Source organism: Pogona vitticeps, chromosome 5 (genome assembly GCF_051106095.1).
Source record: "Pogona vitticeps strain Pit_001003342236 chromosome 5, PviZW2.1, whole genome shotgun sequence".
NCBI classification, from domain to species: Eukaryota; Metazoa; Chordata; class Lepidosauria; order Squamata; family Agamidae; genus Pogona; species Pogona vitticeps.
The window spans coordinates 127,252,745-127,276,759 of NC_135787.1; the positions used below are offsets into that span (position 1 = coordinate 127,252,745).

The 24,015-nt window shown below is 40.1% G+C and overlaps 1 protein-coding gene across 10 annotated transcripts in view; it reads left to right on the forward strand.

Annotated features, from left to right (window-relative positions):
* GRM8 (glutamate metabotropic receptor 8) overlaps positions 1–24,015 on the forward strand; it is a 643,193-nt gene that overhangs the window by 491,443 nt on the left and 127,735 nt on the right. For 9 of the 10 annotated variants that reach the window (XR_012087423.2, XM_078376738.1, XM_078376737.1 and 6 more), the window contains one exon: positions 12,369–12,505. Coding sequence is in view for 9 of the 10 variants with exons in the window: in XM_078376738.1 (XP_078232864.1) it covers positions 12,369–12,505 (137 nt within the window). In the remaining variant the exon portion in view is untranslated. Of the gene's footprint in view, positions 1–12,368; positions 12,506–15,085; positions 19,761–24,015 lie in introns of those variants that run through there. The other variant, XM_073000567.2, reaches the window with a different exon arrangement.

Genomic DNA, 24,015 nt, shown 5'->3' on the forward strand with positions numbered 1-24,015 from the left:
TTGCTATTAGAAGTATGTCATTAATTTTTGTTACTATTATTTATGTATTTTGGACTCCCACTACCAGAATTCTCCAACAATTCCCCCAGGCAGTATTCTAGGAGTTCCAACCTACAGATACTGACATTTCACTCACTTGTACCAAGGCCTGTCTCGGGCCTTGCTTCATGTCTCAGACCTTCCCCAGAATCAGTAAAACTATGGGTGCTATGGGTGTGGAGAGAAAGGATATTTTGTTGTTCAGTGCCAGACCACCAAGGATAAGGATGTTGGTCAACAAAAAGGAGGGGGAAATTCCAGTCTGCCAGAGAAAGTATACTGTATACAACAGAAGGGAGCTAAGGAAGCCATTGAATTGGTTGCCAGGACCCCGGTGACAAAAAAGCCAGAGAACCAAGAGGAGCCTCCAATGGCTAGGGTAGTCCAATGTTATTTTATAAAATGTGACCAAAATCTTCTACACAGTTCATGCAATGTTATATATGTTAATGATATCAAATATCTTGATCTAAAAGATACATGCTCACAAGTTATAGTGTGTCACCCAGTGATAATCCCTAAGAAACAAATGCTGGAAAAGGAAACAATTTCTATTAAAGGGATTGGAGCTGAAATCATGAAGCTGCCATTGGGAAAAATTCCCATTAAATATAAAGAGTGGACAGGAGAGTGGATCATGGTGAGTGTCTGTTGGACTCCAACTCCAAGATTTTGAAATAACAGAAGGGAGTGAACCAGCTAATCTAGTCAATATGAAGAATCCTTGTAATTTGTCTTTCATAAGAGAACAAAAAGATGACCCTACCTTAAGTGAATGCTATAGACAAGTAAAGGAAGGGCCCCTGACCCTGAAAGATACAGTGTATAGAGAAGTTCTTGTGAATCCTAGGAGGGGAGGGGAGAGAATCCTCAGACAACTGATAGTACCCTTCAGATACGGAGAAAGAATTTTAGAAAAGGGAGATAAAAATACATTTGCTGCTCATTTAGGGATCACACATACAAAGCAAAGAATTGCTTAAAATTTTTACTGGCTGGGATGGGGAAGCAGGTTAAGCTATATTGTCAAAGTTGTAACACATGTCAAAGACAGGATACTAGGAATGATAAAACCCAAAGCTAAGTTGTGCCCTTTACCAATCATCTCAACCCCATTTCAGCAAATAGGCCTAGACACAGTGGGACCCTTACCTAAAGTTAACAGGCAGGGAAATAGATTCATTTTGTCCATAACTATGCTACCAGCTACCGGAAGCTGTTCCTTTGTGAAATATTGAAATGGGGGCAGTGGCAGATGCATTATTAAATTATATGTGTTGCATGGGCTTTGCTTATGAGATAGTTACTGATTTGGGGATCTCGTTTATATCCAAATTTCATGGAAAGATTGTGGCAAGTCTGTGGAATCACATTACATCATCCCCTTATCATCCCCAGACTAATGGATTGGTTGAGAAATGTAATGGGACCCTAATGTGTATGATTTGAGCTTATACCGCTTAAAATGAAAATGACTGGGATCATAAATTGCAACCCTTAATGTATGCTTATACTGTAGATCTGTATCCCAGGAAAGGACCATCAAGGAAAGCAAAAGCACTGGTATGATAAGAGGGCCAAGGAAAGAACATTCAATCTTGGAACAAAGTGCTAATGTAGAAACCCATTAAAGGGAATAAACACCAATTAAATTGGGCAGGTCCATTTAGAGTAGTCTCTAAAATGAATGAAGTGAATTATGTAATTCAGGAGGAGGGAGAAGAAAGCATAAGAGTGGTGCATGTAAATATGATTAAACCTTATTATAGGAAAGAAAATTTCCACACTGGGTGGAATGTCACAGTTCTGTAGTCCTATTATATTTTTTCATTTGTTCCAGTGATGTGACATTCTCCCACTCTATCCATTTCTCCAAGCATCGAACTATATTTGAAGCAAGGTTCACTCTGGTGACGTTTTCTCTTTCATCCACTGCCACCAGTGGATATCCCTTATCCATATTTGCCCAATATTTGAATCAGACACTTGCTGCCAACATAACTTGTTTATTTAGACTGAATTTGAATCACAGATGTTCTTTTTAATCGTTGTTCAGAATCACTCATTAAAACTTCTTATACTTGGTTACACCTTCACTTCTTCATTTGTTTTATTGATTTATTCACTCTAACCAACTTATTAATAATATCAGTTCTCTCTAGATCTCTATCTATTTATCTTGATTATTCTATTTCTCTGCTCCACACACTCTCTTTCCCCTTCTCTCTTCCTTACTTCCACTCTAACTCCTCTAACTTCTTAACTGACTCTGCTCCTTCTGTCCTCTCATAGGCTCCTGCACTTGAGCTTGAGCTATGATTGACAGGAGTGATGGGCATTCCATCACAGGTGTCTGTAGATGTATGTGGGCTGGAGATTCTTGGAGTTGGAGTCCAATAGACACACACCATGATAAACCCCTAGCTGCTAATCCCAACAAGAGTAGACATAGTATGTTTGATTGTTCAGTGGAAAATTACCCTTGATGTAAATCCCAATGATTAAATGGCTCTGCTTTGGTTGGGACTTGAATTTAGTTCATTCATCCTTGCCTACTGTTAGCCACTGGTCCCACAACTGCCACAGTGATTCATTCACCTCTTTCAGAGATTGGAAATAGTGATTACCATGTATCTTTCAGTGTGTGCTCCATACTGGGGCGGAGAAAAAGTCAAGGTCTGTTCTTGTCTTATCTCTGATCTAAGGGTAATGTGAGCTGTTAGTGCGAAATAATTATTTCTCATGCATCATCAACAACAAGAGATCTGGCAATCGAAACATCTCGCTTGTGGATGAAACACACTTCAGTGGTCCCCATAGTTACCAGGACTTTGGGAACATTATCAAGTAATATCACTCAGTACTATAAGCAGTTGCAGATCTCAGAAATAACACCATCAGAGATACAAAAATTGCAATATAAGAAACAGCATACATATTTCATAGATATTTAACAGATACTTAGTTTTTTTGGTTAAAACTTGTATCTGTTACATAATACCAGTTAATATTTTTATAGTTCTGATTGACTGTGCCTGGTAATAATAATAATAATAATAATAATAATAATAATAATAATAATAATAATAATAATAATAATAAGAAGAAGAAGAAGAAGAAGAAGAAGAAGAAGAAGAAGAAGAAGAAGAAGAAGAAGAAGTAGTAGTAGTAGTATAACAACAACAACAACAACAACAACAACAACAACAACAACAACAACAACAACAACAACAACAACAACAACAATAATAATAATAATAATAATAATAATAATAATAATAATAATAATAATAATAATAATAATAATAATAATAATAAATAGTTGTAGCCAAGTGAGTTCTGACTTATGGCAACCCTTTCCAAGGTTTTCTAGCTAGGGAATACAGTGGTGCCTTGCAAGACGAATTTAATTCATTCCGCAATTAATGTTGTCTTGCGAAAAATTTGTCTTGTGAAACACGTTTTCCCATAGGAGTGCATTGAAATCTAACTAATGCGTTCCTATGGGCAAAAAAAGTCAGAACAAAGTCAAATTTGGTTTACAAAGGGTTTATTAAGTGCTCTTTAAAGCCATACATATTGTGCAGATGATTTAAAAAATTTCAATCAAAAAGCTTTAACTTTTAAACATCATAGAAAAACATTTAAAAATCAGCAAACATGAGGCAGGAACAAAAGACAGAAGACATTTGTCTTGTGAAGCACGGCCATAGGAACATTTGTCTTGTGAGTCATCAATCCCATTGCCAAAACCATTTGTCTTGCGAGTTTTTTGTCCTGCGAGGCATTTGTCTTGCAAGGCACTACTGTACTCAGAAGTGGTTTACCATTCCCTTCTCCTAGGGGCATCTATGTGTTTTGTTCTGTACTGAAGTAAGTTTCATTATGCTCTTATTCTAGTTCCCACATACAATCAGTAATGAGATTGATCTTCCAAGAATGATTACATTTCTGGTATTTTCAAACATCTCATTGTACTGTATGCTAAAATATATTATCTCTAGTGTTGGGTCAGGGATAGGGAGATATTAACCATGGAGAAGCATGTAGTCACTTCATTTAAGGCAGCTCTTCAAAAAACTTCTAGCCAGTGAAATTCTTTGAAACTACTGTAAATTAAACTGTCTTTTTAATGTTTTAAATATATCTCCAATCTTGTGTTCTGACTTGGGATATTAATATTCCTATACAACAAACACAGTAAAGCTGTGCTTGTTGCACTAAACAATATTCCATTGACATTCATTCTAATTACTGAGGATCAAGATGATAAAAGACTCTTAATGATTTGTTATCCTCTCCTTCTAATCCATAAATTATTAGCTAAATCTAGCATCTCTACTTTAATGTATTTGTTGTTCATGGAAGTGATTTCTCTGCATTACTTCCCATGGAGTTTCCTCTTTGATACAAGAATGGTGCAGTAAATTCAGTGGATTAATTATAAATTAGATTAGGGATGAAATCCTATGTATTCTTTTCTGAAAGTAAGCCACACTGAATACGGCGGAACCTACTTTTGAACAGATATGCTAGAGGATCAATGTGAAGTAGGGGTGTGCTTTACACTGGAAGTTGCAGTCCAGTGTATCAGGAGAGCTACAAGCCACCCGTCCTGTTCTGAATGTTCCGTATATTTTCGAATTATCATTTTGTGACCCTAGATCCACACATTGCCTTTGAGATCTTGCAGCATACTGAACTGATGCAGGTGGAGATTTGTGACTTTGCTCTGAATACAGTTGGGTAGTTGTGCAACTGGAAGAAAGGCTTCCCACTTGCCCAGAAAGTAGTGATTTTTTTCACTGCCCAGTGCCTGCAACAAGGTCTTCTCCTTCTTTTGTGTCCATTCCAAAGTCCTAGATACCACCAGAGGCCTGTTGTGGAGCTCTCCTCACCTTCTGGTCCAGAAATTGCAGGTGCTTAGGAAGTGGATGGAAGGTGGAAATTGCCTCTTCCTGGAACCCAGCGTTCTCTCATTGCAAGCACCCATTGGGATCCTAGCATTTCATCCTCTAATGAGAAGTTCATTTTATGTCCTGAAAACCTTTAAACAGTAAAGCAGAAATAATTCGTAAGCCAGATTTAATATTTTAAAAGACAAGAAGAATACAAAATAATGTTTGATCATCATATATATGGCATATTGCCCAGCTGCATCCCTATCTTGATGTTGGGATGCTCACCACTCTGGTCCATGCACTTGTAGTCTCGAGATTAGCTCTACTTGGGGCTACCTTTGAGATTGATGTGAAAGCTTCAAATGGTGCAAAATGCAGTAGCCAGACTTCTCACTGGGGTGAGAAACTATCAGCACATTTCCCCCACTCTGGCTGCCCTGCATTGGCTGCCCATTCATTTCTGCATTCATTTCAAAGTGTTAATGATGACATGTAAAGCCCTAAATGGTTTAAGACCTTGATATGCAGCGGAACACCTACTCCCACCTAGAACTACCCAGATCACTTGTTCTAACCAGGAAGGGTGGCTGAGGGGCCTAACGCCGAGGGAGGCCTGGAGAGAAAGAACAAGAAACTGGATCTTCTCAGCAGTGGCCCCTTGCATTTGGAACAGTCTGCCCGCAGAGATCTGCCTGGTTCCCTCGCAGGGTGTTTTTATGATCAAACTTCAGACCTGGTTCTTTAGGCAGGCTTTCCCTCCTGTCATCACCTATGTACTTTTGCCATCTTGAATTATATTATTACAGTTGTTTTTATTTTATTATATTGTTTTTACTTTTATGAATTATTTTTAGCCGCCCAGAGTAGACTTCAGTCTAGATGGGTGGGATAGATAGATAGATAGATAGATAGATAGATAGATAGATAGATAGATAGATAGATAGATAGATAGATAGATAGATAGATAGATAGATAGATAGATAGATAGATAGATAGATAGATAGATAGATAGATAGATAGATAGATAGATAGATAGATAGATAGATAGATAGATAGATAGATAGATAGATAGATAGATAGATAGATATCTTTACTTAAAGTGATCCAACTGCTACAGTGGGGTGGTAGCAAAGTAGAATGTCAGAAGATGACAATTTGGTGGTGCTTGACATATTTATTGCTAGTAAAGGATGAGCAGTTAGCAAGGAAATCTATTCCTTTAGTTTTCCTTATTTTACTTAATTCAGAAATAAGTACATAGGTGCTATGCAGTATCCCAGCTTGAATCTCCCTATTTGTATCAGAACTTAGTTACTTAATATCTGGCAGTTCTTCCAAAAGTTATTCCATTTGTGTAACTGCACAACAGGATTTCAACTATAGGCGGGTTGTGACTGGGGCACTAAGCACTCACAGTTTCTGTGATGTGATATCCTCCTGCTTGGCCTGCAGCCTGCCCTTGGTTTTATTTATTGGGAAAATAAATTGATTACAAATAACTGTTATTTGCAACTAGTCCAACCCTTCCCCTTTAAATTTCTGTTTCCCAAGCTCTACAGTCTTTGTATCTTCCTATTTACGGTAAATCATGGACAAATAGTTAGTTTTTCGTGCTGTTTGGCCATGTTCTGAAGGTTTTTCTTCCTAACGTTTCTCCTGTCTCTGTGGCTGGCATCTTCAGAGGACAGGAGTTAGAACTCTGTCTGTGTTCTGGTGTAGTGTGTGGGACTGTTGAGTTTTTGTAGCTGTGGGATCAGCTTTTTGTCCTTTTTAGGAGATTGGGTGATTATGGTGATCAGGGTGTTTTTTGTTATGGGTCTATTGTTGTAATAAGGGGGAAGATGATCTGTCACTGTTGTTGATGGGTCTCGTTTGCTGGTCTTTGGTGTGCAGTGATTACTGGTCCTTGTGGCTGGGTAGGGCAAATGACTCTTCCAGATATAGGGAGATTTTAAGACATACCAACTGCAAAAGAAGACAAGTGGGGCAGAGAAAGACACCCATCACTGCAGACAGTTAGGACAAGAAGGTTTTAAGTGACATTTTGCCTTTTAAATCCCAGTATTACATCATGGGGTGAGTGGTCAGAAGTCAGGATATGTTCTTTTGCTTGGCAGATATCATTGTACAGTGGTGCCTCACTTGACGATGTTAATTCATTCCAGCGAAATCACTGTAGAGCGAAAACATCGTCAAACGAAATAAAAAAGCCCATTGAAATGCATTAAAACCCGGTTAATACATTCCAATGGGCTGAAAACTCATTGTCTTGCAAAGATCCTCCATAGGGGCGGCCATTTTCCATGCCTGTGCAGCGAGGAATCCGTCCCTAAGCACAGTGGGGGCCATTTCCTTCAGCCGGTGGCCATTTTGAAACCCGACAATCAGCTGTTTTTGATTGCCGTAAAGCGAAAATCGGTTCCTGAAGCAGGGAACCGATCATCGCTAAGTGAAATTCCCCCATTTAGACCATCGTTTTGGGATCGCAATTGTGATTGCAAAAACCTCATCGTAAAGCAATTTCCTCATTAAGCGAGGCAATCGTTAAGCACGGCACGACTGTATTGTCTTATAAGGCATAAAAAGATCAAGTAAAATGGACATGGGTTTGCACTCGCCCTGCCTAGGATCCCAAACTGGCCATTCTGTGAAGAAGCTTCCTTTGTTTTATGGCTTCTCCTGCCTGACCTCTTAATTTGAAATGAATCCGAAAGTTTTGTGCCTTTTGGTCCAACAAGCTGCAAAGGAAATGTCAGAGTCCTCAATCTTCCTCTCTGTTTTGCACAACTATATGAAGGTGCCTAAAATTCTGTCCCCAATCCAGGAAGCATCATTTAGAGCCCACCACTCAAGAGCAGTATTTTGACTAGGGTTCCTTGAAGCTTTTTTCCCCCTTTTCCCCGGAGGATTTTGATAAGATGCTGGAGGACAATCATTTTCTATTTTAGATTCCATATTGTTTGAAAATGTTCTTCTATTTGTGGGTTTGCATTGATAATAGCTTCGTTTACCACTGAACTGGATGCAGTGGAGAATATACTTTTATCTGCCAACATAACCATCTCAAATTAGAATGCTTTCATTCCATTTAATTGTTGATCATTCTTCCCTTGGCATTCTGTTTTCAAAGTGAGTGCTAAATGTTTTATCAGCTTTTCTTTTCATTTTAAGCTATTATATCTGTCTCAGTTGAATGCATCTTAAGGGCAGACCAATTTTTCAATAGCCCTCCTTCAAACACACCCTGTCCTTTGGGCTTCTAAGTATCATGCATTCTTATATGTCTTTCCCCTTTTTGTGTTTAATCCAATACTGTAATTAAATTTATTTGTATGATCCAGTTTTCTGGCTCTATCTAACATCTAATTAAAAAGAAAAGCAATAATAACAGGGGGAAAAACTCAAAAAAAAAAAAAACCCTTGGCACGCTAAACTAGCTATGCAAAGTTGGATAATGACAGGTGAGTCTATAAATTGTGCCAAACTATCAGTATAGCTTCATTGGGGCCTGTGCAGGCTTCTATAATATTTTATACTATCCAGCTGAACTTTTGTCTGCTTTATGAAGAACAAGATTCTTTCAGATTTCCTGGTTTCTGAATTAAAAAATTAAAATTGTAATCACATGTCTTATCAATAAAAGACACAACTAACAAATTAAAGTATTCGGAGGCCTGGTGACATAAACTGATTGCATCCGTAGGATGTAGTAGATAGAGTGATAGACTAGGACCCTGGAGAACAGGTTTTGTATCTCGTCTTGACCATGGAAATTGATGGCAGAACAGGTAAAACCACTCCTTAAATATCTCGCTTAGGGTCGCTATAAGTTGGTTCCAACTTGACAGCATCCACACACATATAGTGGCTGAAATCCTATTGCGCATGTCTACATGCACAACAGTGGTGACATCAGCAGCAGCATATCACTTCAAATTAAAGGCAAATTGCTGCTGCTTAAAGGCAACTTCAGGATGCAAACAATCCCAAGTTCCCCAAGGACGCCCTTAATAAGTGTTGATTTGCCACTGCAGCTGACATAATCACTGTTGTGCACCAAAAAGCAAAGCAAATTATGCAGGTTACACATTGCCTCCCCAGCAAGTTCGGTACTCATTTTACAAACCTTGGAAGGATAGAAAGCTGAGTCAACCTTGAGCCGGCTACCTGGGACTGAACCCCAGGTCATGGGCACAGTTTGGTTGCAGTACAATGGTTTAACCATTGTGCCACTGGGCTCTTAACCAGTTTGCCACGAGCCACAAGGAGTTGTGCGACAGGATCTCAGCCACTTGTTTGATTTGATTATCTGAAAAACTGTATTTAAGTCCTCCATAATACAACATGTACTGGTTTGTGGTTCTTCTATTAAATATCCACATTTGTGATTTGTCTTCAGCATTTTAAATAGGTTTGTCACACAAGCTACTATCTCATGTATTTTCCTCAGGCAGACATCTAAGAATAAATACATTTATAGGAACACCTTCAATTTCATATAGGACAGGCCTTCAGATCAAGCATAGTGAGATGGCTGCCTCAGACAACAGAGTGCCAGAAACAATGAATTCAGGCCAACTTTCCTGTTGAAAAAGGAAGTGTGTACACACACACACACACACACACACACACACACACACACACACACACACAACTTTCCTGTTGAAAAAGGAAGTGTGTACACACACACACACACACACACACACACACACACACACACACACACACACACACACACACACACACAGACAGAGTGGTTGCTGAGAACTCCAAGCAAGCACTGGGGAAAGTTCCTTTCGCTTGGCCTCTCCTAGGCCATGAGGCCTTCCAGCCCAGCTTTTGTTGACGTGGGCACAATTTAGGTGTGCGTTTGGGAAGTGGAAATCTCAGAATGGAGAATTCCGAGAGCTGGAGTCCAATTTAAAAAAAAAATCCAAACCAATGGCACATGCCTAGTAGCAGATGCTGCACAAGGGAAGGGAAAAGAAGAAAAGTTTACCTTTTGCTGTTGTTTCTCTCTTTCAGTGCATGAACTTTCTGCCCACAAAATGTATTCGCGACAAAATTGCCATTTAAATCTTGGCACATATGGGAGGCTTTAGAATGCACTGGCTGTTGGAGACTTGGGATGGGCAGTGTGTCACACTTCAGCAGCCTGGCATCCGGCATCCAAAGCCAACCAGCAGTATATTAATTAAAATGCAGTGTCAGGATCTGCTGCTAGACTGCTGATAGGATTTGACATGTTTCTGTCTCAGACACTTTAAGGAAAGGTTACTTACAGCTATAGAATGCTGACCAATGCAGTAATGTTAGGCACCTTTGCAGGTAAATCAATATGTGTCCATTGGTGTCAGATGCTGCCTCTGTCTAATTTCTTAAAGCTAGGTCATTCTCTCCATACACAATTTCTGTTCCACTCAGGCTGTAATCTAAGGCACACTTACTTCCCAATGAGTCCCACTGAACCTCTGGAAATACTCATATGGTTGTGCAAGAGGGCTTAGGGGACGTTAAAGAGCATATGATGAAGCTTTATATGTAACCAAAACACTGGGGATTTGAAACATGATGCATTGCATATGCAATGCACTTTAAAAAACATGTATCCTTCCTGCAAGGAGTTTAAAGCATTGTCTTGTAATTCAAACAATATCCAAACTGCTTTAAAACATCCTTTTCTGATTCACACACAACATTGAAACTTATATTCTTTCCCTGTGCACCCTTTAGGTCTCTTTCACAGCCTTCCAAAGGCTGTGACTAACTGAGACAAAGAGCCAAAAGGAAGGTGGGTGCTCGAGCTATCCATCACAGCATGCAAGCTCAAAATGATAATAGGGCTTATTTAAAGGAGCTGCTTGGGGAAATGTCATTTTCAGCAATGTTCTCTATATATTGTGAGTTCTCTTGAAAGGCGATGAATCGTTGCGGCAAGTACCTGAGGGACTATTGCATGGTGTTTTATGAAGTGTGCTGCTTCACAGGAAAAATGAACGCAGGTGCTGGGTTGTGTCAGTGCAATAGTCAAAAAGGGTGCTACTGATGAACTAGAAAGAGATCTCAACACACATAGGAAAATGTTCGTGAAAGATAGAAATAGAGAAGAAAAGCCCAAAGCGACAACCCTGTCCAAACTAGTCAAATGAGAAATAAGCATTTTTAGTAGAAATGGAATACTGCGTGTTTCTTGCAGGGTAGGGAGAGAGGTCTCTGAAGGATCATGAAAGAAGGCATGGCTGGCTAGCAGGAACGCTGAACAGGAGCCCTTCACTCTGCACCACTATCCTGCTTATTCCTCTGCAGCAAGGGACATGTGATTGTATATGGCATGGTCTACCTCCAGTACCTGCGACCTAGGCTTGCTTTAAATTGAAGTAGATTATCCGGATAACTCATTGTCTGCTTTAACAGCTGCACTTATTCAGAGTCTTAACCAACATCTTTCAAAACTCTGACCGGACATGTCTGTGATTAAATCTGAAAAGGTTGTGCACTGTCATGGCAGCACCCCAAGACAAATGAAGCATCTGAAGAGAGGAGGCCTCTAGAGAAGAGGTGGGCAAAATGCAGCATCCATCCATTTCCAAGAGTTTCCTCCATTTTTTTTTTAAAAAAAACCCTTTTTGACAAAAAAAAGCCCTCATACATGCCAACCCCTCATGCCACAAGCTGTTTCAGACTGAGAAGTAACTTCTGAGGTCTTCCTCTTTGGCGCCTAAAATAGCTCAAGAACCTCCCCCTGTCCCGACCCCAGAATTCCATCCTTGCTGCTTAAGGGGCACAAGGCAGCTCTTGGGATATTTTAGGCCCAGGAGTAGGGAGTTGTTGGTGAGCGGACCTCCAGAAGACGGGCATGTGTGGCCTCAGACCCTTCAAAGTTGTCCACCCCTGCTTTATAGCCAGTTTGAACAACAGAGACCAATTATTTTATTTGAACTGTAGGCCTCCAGATCATCAGCCAGTGAACACTCAGTGCCTCGCATTACTTATCTGAAGGAACAAGTTATAGGCTAGCAGTTTCTGATCTTTTTTTAATGATTTGGTGGTGATCAAAAAGGCAGGGTGTGCCTCTCTTGTCTTCAGGATGGAATATTATTCAGGTTTCTTCTCTTTTTTGTTTCTTGATGTTGCACTGGGAGTGATATGATCCCACTGCAGCAATGTTTATTGCTACCCATTGCCTTAGCGCACATGTCTGTCTGGGACAAGGTATGCCTGTTGCAGAAACCCCATGGAAAGTAATGGATGTGTTCAGGCATGGGAGGTTAAATCACTATGGTCATCATGTGTCATTATGAAGTGATTGTCTCAGCATCCTCTTTTCCAAGCACATTTTGATTTCGAGAACACAGTTTGATTTTGGAGGGAAAAAACCCCACAAAATCTGAAATTGCTGGGTAAGAGTTTTGTTATGATCTTTTATAGGCAGCGCTGGGACACCTGTTGTTTTCAATGAAAATGGAGATGCACCTGGACGTTATGATATCTTCCAGTATCAAATAACCAACCGAAGTACAGAATACAAAATTATCGGCCAGTGGACGAACCAGCTTCATCTAAGTGTAAGTTTGTGTATAGTTGTTTTAACTGTACCATTTATCTTATTTTGGTCCTTTTGGGAAAGAGGAGCAAATAACACACAAAAGGTATCCAAGGTGTTTTCCCAATGCTTTTGAATTCCTTGAAATTGTTCTTCAGCATTACATGATACAACAGTGCTCAATTAATTGGAGTTAATTAACTTTACTCAAAAATGCAGATTCATGTGATTGGGATGCTAGGACACTGCTGTTCCAGTAACATTCTAGGTAATGATGGACTTCAATGCAAAGCTTTTATATTCGATGATTGAAGGCCTATTGGTTAGTGTAGTAAGTTGTACTACAGTAGGCCCACTGAATCTTTGGAGGTTTAGTGACTCAATTCCCCCATACATCCTGTTGATTTTAGTTGATTTTAGCTTCCTCTAGTTGCAACTTATGTTAGCATCGGTTGTAACTAGAGTAAGCCCATTTGAATCATTGGAACTTATAGAGTAGTTGACTCATCAAATCCTCACTGATCAATGGGTCTACTGTAGTGCAATTTACTACACTAAGCAACAGGATTTCAGGCATTTAGTGTCATGATGGAATCCCACACTTCTATATTCAGCCATGTTAGACATGTTTTCATCATCCATGAAGCTCTTCCCATGCTTTGTGTATACAGACTAATATTAGGTATATTTATGTTCTGCATTCACGCAGGCCAATTATGGAATCCAGCAAGCTTGTTAATTGACCTGCGTGAATCAACTGTGCTACAACATGACCTAAAATGTCTCTAACATGGAGATATCCCAAAGCAGGTTCTCAAGGGTTCTTCGGACAACAAAATGATGTGAAATATGTTCTCTCAAATACTTGAGAAATACTATCCTAGGAGCAGAGCTTGGAACTCCACCACTTCACCCCCATCAGGAAGTAAACATTACTCACTTTTTCAAAGTATTGTGTTAGCAATGCATTTTTACGCAGCTTTATTGTTACTATTTGCAAAATATAAGATAAAATTCAACAGTTCCCCAAAATGACTCTCTCATATTTTTAAGCAACTAATGACTGTTCCTTATTACGCTAAAGAAGTAATGAAATTACTAGTCATTATATTAATTGTGCAAAAATAATGTTCTTATGCCTTTGTTGCCCCTAAATGTAGCACATTACAGGCAACATTGTTATTTGAAATAGCTCACTTCCAAGTCCTGCCTGTGGAATATATATCATGGGTATATGTTTTCCCTGAAAGAAGGAAAACTGATCTTTAAAAAAGATTAATCATTAATGATAGTTGGTAGTCAAGATGTGCACCAAAAGAAGCTTTCACAATGTTAAAATACAAAATGAAGGAGTAGGCAAATTTCAGATCATTAAGGGTAGGGATGAGCAACATATGGCCCTTGAGCCATATGAATTCCCAGGGATACAAATGCTGTTCCTCCACACCCCCATATACCCCCCTATTATGTAATTGTAAAAAATTATTTCAAAAAATCCCTTGTGCGCTCTTAGAGGGTTAATTTTGAGGGATCAGTTTTGGCATGTTTGCCTCCAGCATCCCTCTTATCCCCACAATTTTTTAAAAAATAGAAAGTACAAGGGGAATTTTTCAACTAAGGTTGCAGTCAAAGAAATGAGTACAACTTTCCAAGTTGCAGGGATCAGCCTGTGCCCTGGTTTATAGGCTGTATTCACTGTGATAGAAATATATCTATACAGTGATGCCTCGTATAACGAGCAGCCCGTTTAATGACGAATCCACATAGCAATGCGGATTTTGCGATTGCAAAAGCGATCGCATTGCGATGTTTCCTATGGGGAAAAATCGCTTTGCAATTTTTCCCCACAGGCCCCATTTTCCCCCAGCTGACCAGTGGGCGCTTCGGAGCGACTGTGGTGGAGGCTTACCGGGTGGTCGCTCCGAAGCCAGTGCCACCCAGCTGGGGGGAGAAGGCTTCGGAACGACTGTGGTGGAGGCTTACCAGGTAGTTGCTCCGAAGCCAGCGCCGCCCAGCTGGGGGGAGAGGGCTATGAGCGACGACGGTGGAGGCTTACCAGGCAGTCGCTCCGAAGCCAGCGCCGCCCAGCTGGGGGGAGAGGGCTTTGGAGCGACCGTGGTGGAGGCTTACCAGGCGGTCGCTCCGAAGCCAGCGCCGCCCAGCTGGGGGGAGAGGGCTTTGGAGCGACCGTGGTGGAGACTTACTGGGTGGTCACTCTGAAGCCAGCGCTGCCCAGCTGGGGGGAGAGGGTTCCCCCCTGCATAGCGAAGAATCCGGATAGCGACCTTAATTCTGGAACGGATTAACGTCGCTATGCGGGGCACCACTGTATCAGTATATTTTTCTGGGTTCCACTGACATTCCTATCCTATTCCTTGTGAAGCAGTGTGAGTTGTTGTTTTTACCCTGCTTTAAAAAATCATATGCATTTTTTTCTAACATACTCATTTATTTGCAAACACGTCTTGTACGCATTTTTCCTGTTGATTCTGCTTGTTCATATTTTTCATGTGCATTTTAACCATTCCCATTTTTAAGACTTATGTAGGATTTTATTTACTATTCTTATTTTCTCTGAAACATTCCCGCTGTCTTTCCACAGTGCAGATTTCTGAAGCCCAGGTACACTTTGTTTGACAGTGAGTCTCAGGAGGAGCAAAATTGATCATTTCAGAGAGAATCGAAACCAACACTGTTTTGTTCCATCCCTTGTCACTATTCATTGCCTGACAGACCAAAGAAGCTTTACACAGTCCTGGTTCATCATGTAACAGGCCCATGATAAACAATAACAAAAAAACAGTGCAAGTATTTACAAATTATTGTTCTTCTGAGACTACTTTGTAGTAATTATCAGTGTGCTACCAACGGTAATGCGTATAATAGCTTCCTGTTTCCAGCTGCTGCAGTGATAAACCACCTTACTGTATCTGCAGCTTGCTTTCTATGGCTTCCTGGCTAATGGCCATCCAGTTCTTTTCTTGGGTGCAAACAAAAAAGATGTGGACATTGGCACGGAAAATGGAATTCATTATTCCTCCCTCCCATGGTCTTCAGCGCAGAAGAAAAATATAAACCTGCCACAAGGAAAAGTGGAGGACAAATGAGAGAAAACACTGAGCGGTTTTGGGATATATCTTCAGTGTCAGAACATTGTATTAGGGTGACCAAAACCCTAGCCAGTATTTTCTGATGAATTCCAGATCCACATTCTGCTTTCATTTAATTGTGAGTTAACTTTTCTGAAAATAGATACTGATGTCTCGTTGTCTGCCCATTTATGACTGCTTTTAGTTTGACTGTTATGTAATGATTTCACCTTAATAAGGCTGATTGAACTGATTAACGGTCTCAAGCTTTTCCATGGTGCAGTCACTTTTCTATCTAAGCTCTGTATAGATATGATGTCTAGACACGATGCTTCATGAAACAGAAAATGCTTAGGAAAAGGAGCTGCTTCTGGAAGATCTGCCTTGATGTACTTTCCCCTGTCAGCATGGTACTTTCTTGACAATATGGGTTTGTCTTATATGAGGATGATGAAGAGCTGGTCTCTGTCTAGTCTGTGCATTTTAGTTGCATCCACACTAGTGAGCAGTTTCCCCTAATAAACGCATTTTGAATGCAATTTTCCTTAATGGATGCATATTTTATATTCACCTCAGTAATATATCCATTTTTGCATGCCATGTTCCCTAAGACGTGAATCTTTTGAGCTATATCACAATCTGAGAGATAATTCTGTGTCTATCTACATTTTCGCCTAGAAATGCAAATTAGGTTAGTTTGCTTACATATGAAGGCCAAATGAAATCCTCCCCTATCTCTAGTTTTATTTTTTCTTGAAACCTGTAATAAACAGATTATTCTAAAGATTTTGAAGGCCTGTCACAGAAACAGTCAATTTACTTTCCTGGAACATTCATTTCACACAGTGCAATCCAATTAAGTCAAGGAATTCTGTTACCTTTTGTTTTGTGGTGTGCAATTGTAATCCTATGCATGCCTACTCAGAAACAAGTTCAGTGGGGCACACTTCCAGATACTGTATGTGTGTATAAAATTGTAGCCTTAAGGTCTTTTGCAAATTTCAGCTAATATCATGGATGAAGTCTTAAGATGTGAGCTCTTCTCAAGAAGCACAGTCCTTTTTGAGAAGGGTAATTTTGACAGTGTTTATTTCTTACTATAATGATGTATGTGTCTGTGTTCAGGCTCATTAATGCTATTGCTTGGTCATAGATAACAGGAAGCCCCATATGGTAAGCCTGGATAAGCAATGTAGTGCAAATCACCCTACAGCCACTCAGCTCACTGACTGGCATTTAGTAAGTTACTCAAATTGCAGCAATGCTTTATTATTCCATTATAATATATTTTAAATGCTGTTCTCTGACTTGGTTTTGCTCTCTCTAGCTATATTTGGAGATTGAGAGTTAATTTGAAAGTGTGAGCAAGGCGAAAGTCTTAGCAGTCTACGGCCTCTTGGTGTCTCCCTAGGGAAGAGAGGCAATCTGGAAAGGGAAGCTTCTGCTACCTGTGACTTGCTTCTGTTCCGATTAGGAATGCTGAAATATCAGAGTTCCTAATCTCATGGAGAAGTTCCACTTGTATTAGACTACCAGCCTTTCACACCATCCTTCTTGATATGGAGATAGAAACAGGCAGGGTGTGGGGCTAGAATTCCTCTTCTGTTCACACATTAACCCATCTCTCTCTTTTAACATCTGAATAGGCTTGTTGCAGAAAGAGAGATAGAGAATTTTAGAGTGATATGGGGATTAAGAATGCTCCTTTTGCTCAGGCAGATGGGGAGAAAAAAAGATTTCTGCCATTATATTCTTCAAAATTCAGTTCTTCTTAGAAATGAAACTGGTTCAGCCAACATCTTCAGATTTGGCATCCATGATCTACTTGAAGAAATCTACAACTGAGCAAAGCTGGTCCAGTAAATTTTTTTATAGCTATTGCAAGTTAGAAAGTGCTGAGAATTGTCATGTTTACCAGTATATTTTTAGAATATCATCCATTTCAGTGAAATTCTGGTGATAATTACTGATGTGTTTTATTCTGTCTTGGCAAAGAAAACTGTGTTCCCTTCAACTGATGAAACAGTACTTCAAAAGCTTTTAAGATTTTCTTGCTCCTCGAAAACATATAACAGGAACCAATGTGAAAATTATAGTGTGGATGCTCAGTTTTATTCTGAGGGCAGAGTACTACTAGCAGTTCAGGGATTTTAGAAGTATGGTGTATTGAAGAGAAAGTCTAGTGTATTTCTGGCAATTTATAGTTTCTTTCCAAGTGCTGGTGTTTTTTAAAGTCCCTTTGATCCCTGGAGAGTCCCAAGGACAGGAAGTTAACCCACAGATCCTCCAAGTGGCTGATCATAGGACAAGCAGATTTTAACCTGATCCAACTCTGGATGTGTTTCTCCATCCCTTTACAATCTGCATTGTCTAAAAGATAACAAATTGCAAATTAAATTGCAAGCACTGGGCAAAGAGCTAAAGTTCACCTACTGCCCACCAATGGAGACCTGATCTACATCAGGTCCCTTACAGTTACTTTTCAGTGAAAAGTACTAAAGAACAAAACTAGCAGTTACATAGTTAACAGTCAGTTTGATCTTCAGATCTCTTTTGTGGGGTGGCAGTGGCATGTATACTGTAGGTGGTGGAGCAGAAGGAACAGAGCCTTAAAATACTGCTATGAAAGCAGAGATGTGCAGTGAGTGCTGCAATCCCTGTCCTTCCTTTCCATATTGTTAGATAAAGAAAATGTGGGAACTGGGGGCCCTGAGCTGACTTCTTAGAGCTGCAGTGTGAAAGCCCAATCTCAGTTGTTTCTATGTGGAGAGAAAAGGACAGACATTGATTTATCCCACACTGACACATTGCATTGAACATAGATACACACTGTACATACACCTGTTAAAACGGCAGACTTTAGCTTTGCTCAGTTGTTTGTCTTGTGTGTAAAATCTTTGTGTGAAAAGGCAGATTGGGGGGAAAAAGCTGATTGCCCCAGTCTCCTGCCTTGTCTGTCTGCAGAAGAATTTTTTTTTCTGTCCATGAAAGTTCTTCCCAGAATTTTAGAAGCCTGTTTTTGTTCCAAGGGGTTAGAGAGATTTTTTTTAAGGGGTTACGGCAGGTATCAAGAACAGGTGACCTTTCCTTGAGACTTTGCCTTAAAAGGCATAATATACTCTTGTGCTCTGAAAGACAGTCCTTGAATATTATAGTCAAAACTGAGGGATCATGATACTTTTCTTTCCATGTTTTGACTCTGCACTGGATACTTAGGTTTCTTCAAGAGGTGCTTTGTATTCCATAGACATCTACACTAGTTCTTGAGGATCTGTTTTGCCACTTGTCCTTCTGCTGGTGTGATACTGGCTTCTCCTTTGGGCAGAAAATGCTGACTTCAGCTTGATAAAGCCATTGCCAAGTCCCTAAGGTTCTCATCTGTCAGCAGACTTCACTGACTTCGGGATTCCCTCTAGCTATGGAATTGCTTTCTGTCTTTAGTCCTCAGTAATGTAAATGCCTTCTTCCTCCAGGCATCCTAACCTTTTAGATACTTTCTGGAGCAGATATAGCTTCTAGGAACAGAGTGGCATTCAGGTTGGAACCAGGCCTTTTGCCTCTCACCAAATATGCAGTTTTTGACACAGCGATGTTGATAGGGAACAACAGGAGATGAGAAGCAAAATACAGAAAGGGAAGCAGATCTAAACACAGGCAGTTCCCAGATACAAATGTCAATAAAAGGACATAACTGGTTTCATCTCTGATAACTAGTCTTTCTCTCATTTGCTGGACAACTTTTTCAAGTGGTAAGTATATGTGCCTGGCTCACAAAATTTAGAGAAGTATAAAATTCAGAATAATAAAGTTTCAATTGTACATTAGTCTGGGAGGAGTGGATTAGTCCGTTCATATGAGAGAATGAATTCTTCAAATATCCCTAGGCAATGGACAGCCAGCCTCTACTACAGAGTTTGGTTAGCAGTCTGCATTGATGCACTCTGCAGAGTTGGGACAAAGTTGTATATAATACTCCTCATCAAACTGCAAGAGATATCATTAGCTTTATTTATCTATTTTAAAGTCCCTGTATCATTTTCCTGCTCATTGGGACTCCCAAAGGAAGGTACTATCCAATGAATGAAAACATACACTAGTGTAGTCTCTTAGGTCTTTGGGACATCTAACATGTCACAGTTGAGAATCTCAAGTTCCAGGCATATATGCATACAGGATAAGTGCTCCATGACATTCTGATTAGCAAGTTAACTAGGTGTGGGCTTGATATAACAACTGTTAGCTGGATACACAGTGGCTACAGATTTGAACTCAGGGTGATGATTATGCACTGGAGGAACTCAAGAAAAATTTAGGCAACTACCTGGCAGATATCCTTTAATTTGTATTCCTGCACTGAGCAAGGGGTTTGAAATGATGGCCTTATAGGCCCCCTACAACTTCATGATTCTATGATTTTATATCCTGGCTCCAAACTATTTTGGATGTTATAAATCAAGAACAATATTGTCAGTTGAGCTCAGAAGTAAAATGGTTACCAGTGCCGTTGGTTCAAGATCACATTTTGCACGAGCCATGGCTTCGTTATGTTTTTCCACGACAGGCCTCATTGAGAAAACTGGAATAATCTAACTGGGAGATAATTAAGGCATGCATCACTGTGGACAAATCTGTCTTCTCTAGGATTTTGGCTCCTTAAACTTTATTTGTAGGTTTTTCCTATGCAGGGACCTCCAAAATTCACCTTGAAATTTCACTTTAAGCACACCACAAAGGTTGCTAACTGTAACTGATGGTTCACTTTTCAGGAGACAAACAGTTCTATTATTGCCGTAAGATCAAATCCTCAAATCTGACTAGGAACCTATGAAGATGTAAGAGTGCAATATGCCTCTTTAGCCTTGTAAGCCCCATGCCTTCATACAGAAATAAATTCAACTTGTACCAGCTGCATGGCTGAATTCATTTTTCGCTAGCTGCGATGTTATTATTCTTGACATGTTTTAACCTCTGTTTCCTAGCAGCACCATATAAAACATTCCACAACTAACACGGAAGCTAAAGTCCCTGTCCGTATCAACAATTAGGTTGATTTGCATAATGAATACAAAGCACAGGAACAAAAATCTTTACCTATCTTAAAAAAAGAAAAGAATGTCATGTTTTATTCATTGAGTTACAATATTTGCACTCCACTCACATGTATTTCTTCACGACAAATGTGTGGATTTAGCAACTTTGAGTTCTCAGCCATATCAATTCCACAGGAGGGAACCTGTTAAGAACAAACTTGTAGTCCTTGGCACTTATATATTAGGAAATCTACTTCCCTTTGTGATTAGTAATGAATATCTTTTTTAGAACTGGGTCATTAACTAGTGAGTGTTGTACCTGCATGCTATATGGAAATACCTACCAGCAAGCTACCTTGCCACCAGGGTCTAGAGCAATGGTTCCCAACCTTGGGTCCCCAAATTTTCTTGGACTATAACTCCCAGAAATCCTGGCCAGCACAGCTTGCAAAGGCTTCTGGGAGATTTAGTCCAAGAACATCTGGTGACCCAAGGTTGGGAAACATTGGTTTAGAATATGCTTTGCCTGGGCCAGAATTTTTCTGGATTTGGGGTACATTTTTAAAAGTTGACCTCTAGCCCTTTAATACGACTTTTTTTAGAAATGCTGCAGCCCAATTGCACAGGATGCAAACTGTTAAACTAAAGTAAGGATTGACATTCAGATTTCAAATAGACTAGTGCTTTTCTGCTAGTGGGAGATGAACCATAAATGAACACAGAGGTGGTATAGCTAGAACACTACAAACTCAGCTCCCTTATCACCCATATCCTCCCACAAGCATCTCTGCTGTCCCCTACTGACCCCACCCCCTATGGATAATACATCTGTGACATTTTGGGATGCTAATTGTAAATTTGCAAGCATGTTAGGGGTCCTCACACCCATCAACATTTTGTTTCCTTGCCAACCAAGTTACAATAAATACAAAATATGTTAACAAGCTACAGACAGACAGTCTGTCTCTCTGTAATAACCTACCTATAAATGCTGAAATGCCCTTCTCAAGGGAAGATGTGCTTTTTGTTTCTCTTATGGTGGGACTCATGTTCTTTGACAATGATTGGTAGGACATCAGGTACGAAAACCTGCAGCCCATTAGGACAGACCAGAAGCGTTGTATCCCCTGTTTGAAGTAGCCACCATTTTCTGGTGGATTTCTTACTCCTGTTTATTGGGGAAAAAAAGCAATTGTGCAGACAATCTGCTTTGTTTCATGACACCATTCAATCCCCATTTAGAAGTTTTTTTCGGAAATATACAGTTACAGAGTGCGTTGCCTGTTGGTGACAAATGTGTTGGCTCTTAGTGTGTGACAAGTTAAATCTATTTTTAACCATTTGACCATCCCTCTGATTCAGCTGCTTTTGTGCCCTGTGCAGCACAACAACAACAACAACAACAACAACAACAACAACAACAACAACAACAACAACAACAACAACAACAACAACAACAACAACATTCTATCTTTGTAAGACTTGAAACATCCTGCTCACCCAGCAGGCTATTTTACCATTTCTTGTAGTGACAAGGAAGAAAAGGCTTGGAGAAAGGGGGAAATGTTATTGCTTTGGGCTGGCATCAGCACCGGACCCTAACTAAAGTGGAAAGAAAAAAAATGCACCGGTAATACATATTTTTTGTAACACAGGGGAATTTTATGGAAAATTCTCTGTAGATGCATGAAATTCCCCCAAGTTAAAGCATGGCATCATCTAGCATGCTGTAGTTCCTCTCATGATGGCCGAAGCTCACCACAGACATCACAGGGCTAAGCCTGTGACTTTTGTTTAAAAGGACATGCACTACCAGAGACCTCTGGACCCTGAATTGAGAGCTGCCTCCTGCCCATTTCCAGAAGTGTTACGTATCCTTCTCTGTGAAGGATTGCTGCAGTTATAGCTGTAGTGTACTTGTACTTTTATGAGAAGTCTATTTTCACAAAAACAAGCAAACAACAGAATGAAAATAATGGACAAGGAATCATGGGATCATAGATGGGATCCCAAGGTTTATCTAGTCTAGCTTCTGCCAGCACAGGAAATCCACAGTCTGTCATACAAATGGCCATCCAGACTCATTTTAAGGACCTCTTTAAAAAAGGAGAGCCCTCTCCCTTCTACAGTACAATGCACTTTCTTTGCTTCATGAGTAGGAGACTGGGAGTCATCCAGCAGTGGCGCTCTCATTCAGGTGAATTAACTGGTGGAGACATGTCAGTTTTGCTGGACCTGTTGCTGGAATATAGGCATCAAAGATGGTGCCAGCTGGTGAATGGGTGAAATCCAGGAGCTCAGTATTTTGGGAGCTACATCCTGTCCCATACCTACCATCATGGGATGGGTAGTTTTTTGAGAGTTGGCTTCTATACAAATTAATGAGACAGTGACTCTTGGGGCTCTCTGCAGCCTTGCTACTCCCAATTTCCTCTTCTTCCTAATGGTAAATATAAAGGATGAGAAGCCCAATGAGGCCTCCTCTATAAAATACCTGGTTCATTTTGAGAGTTGCAGTCCAAAATAAGTGGAAGTACCATGTATCTTTGGAACGTGTGTGTGTGTAATTCCTGTGCATGCAGAATTTAAGGTGAAAAACTGAGATTTGGGCTGATCCTTCTGAGATGAAACAACAGGCTATGGTAGTTTTTGGCTTTCCAGACACATTTCTGTAAACTTTCACTGTTAGGAGCCAAGGAGGCAAAAGCTGATAGATCACTGTGGGGAACAACTAGTTCCTGCCAAGGCAGACTTGGGTGTTCAATAGAACTGACAACTGAGCATAGCTCATGTTACATTCTCCTTCTCTAACAGAGTCTGAATTCATCGTGGAAGGTCTTTGGAGGAAGCACAGAAATCTGCTGTAACAGCCTGGCAATCAATAGCAGCAGGCAAAGAAAGGGATGGAGGCAGTTGCTAGAAAAAGTTTTCCAGTGCCTGTAAGAAGACTTTATAATATCTTGTATCCACTTTGGATGCTGAGTTAGAAAGGGAAGGAGACAGCAAATGGTAGAGTAATTGAAACACACCTTTTGGGACATTATCAGAGATGTTGCCATTGCACCGTAATTAAAATGCCCCATAATTAAATCTGGACAATGTAAAGCACAGATAACCAGTGTGGTGTAATGAATAGAGTGACAAATTAGGACTCAGAAGGCCTGGATTCAAATCTCTGCTCAATCACGGAAACCCTCTGGAGGTGTGGAACTGGCAAAGCCACTCCTTAAATACTTACCTTGAAAGCCCAAATCTCTACAATTTGGTTGCAATTTGAAGAGACATAATGACAACAACAAAACTAAAAGCACCCTGCCTTAGAAACAGAAATGTTTTAGACTGCTATCAACACTGTCTTCGAAGAGCCCTGACAAATAAGGATTTCAATTTTATTCTGTCAGGATGAATGAAAA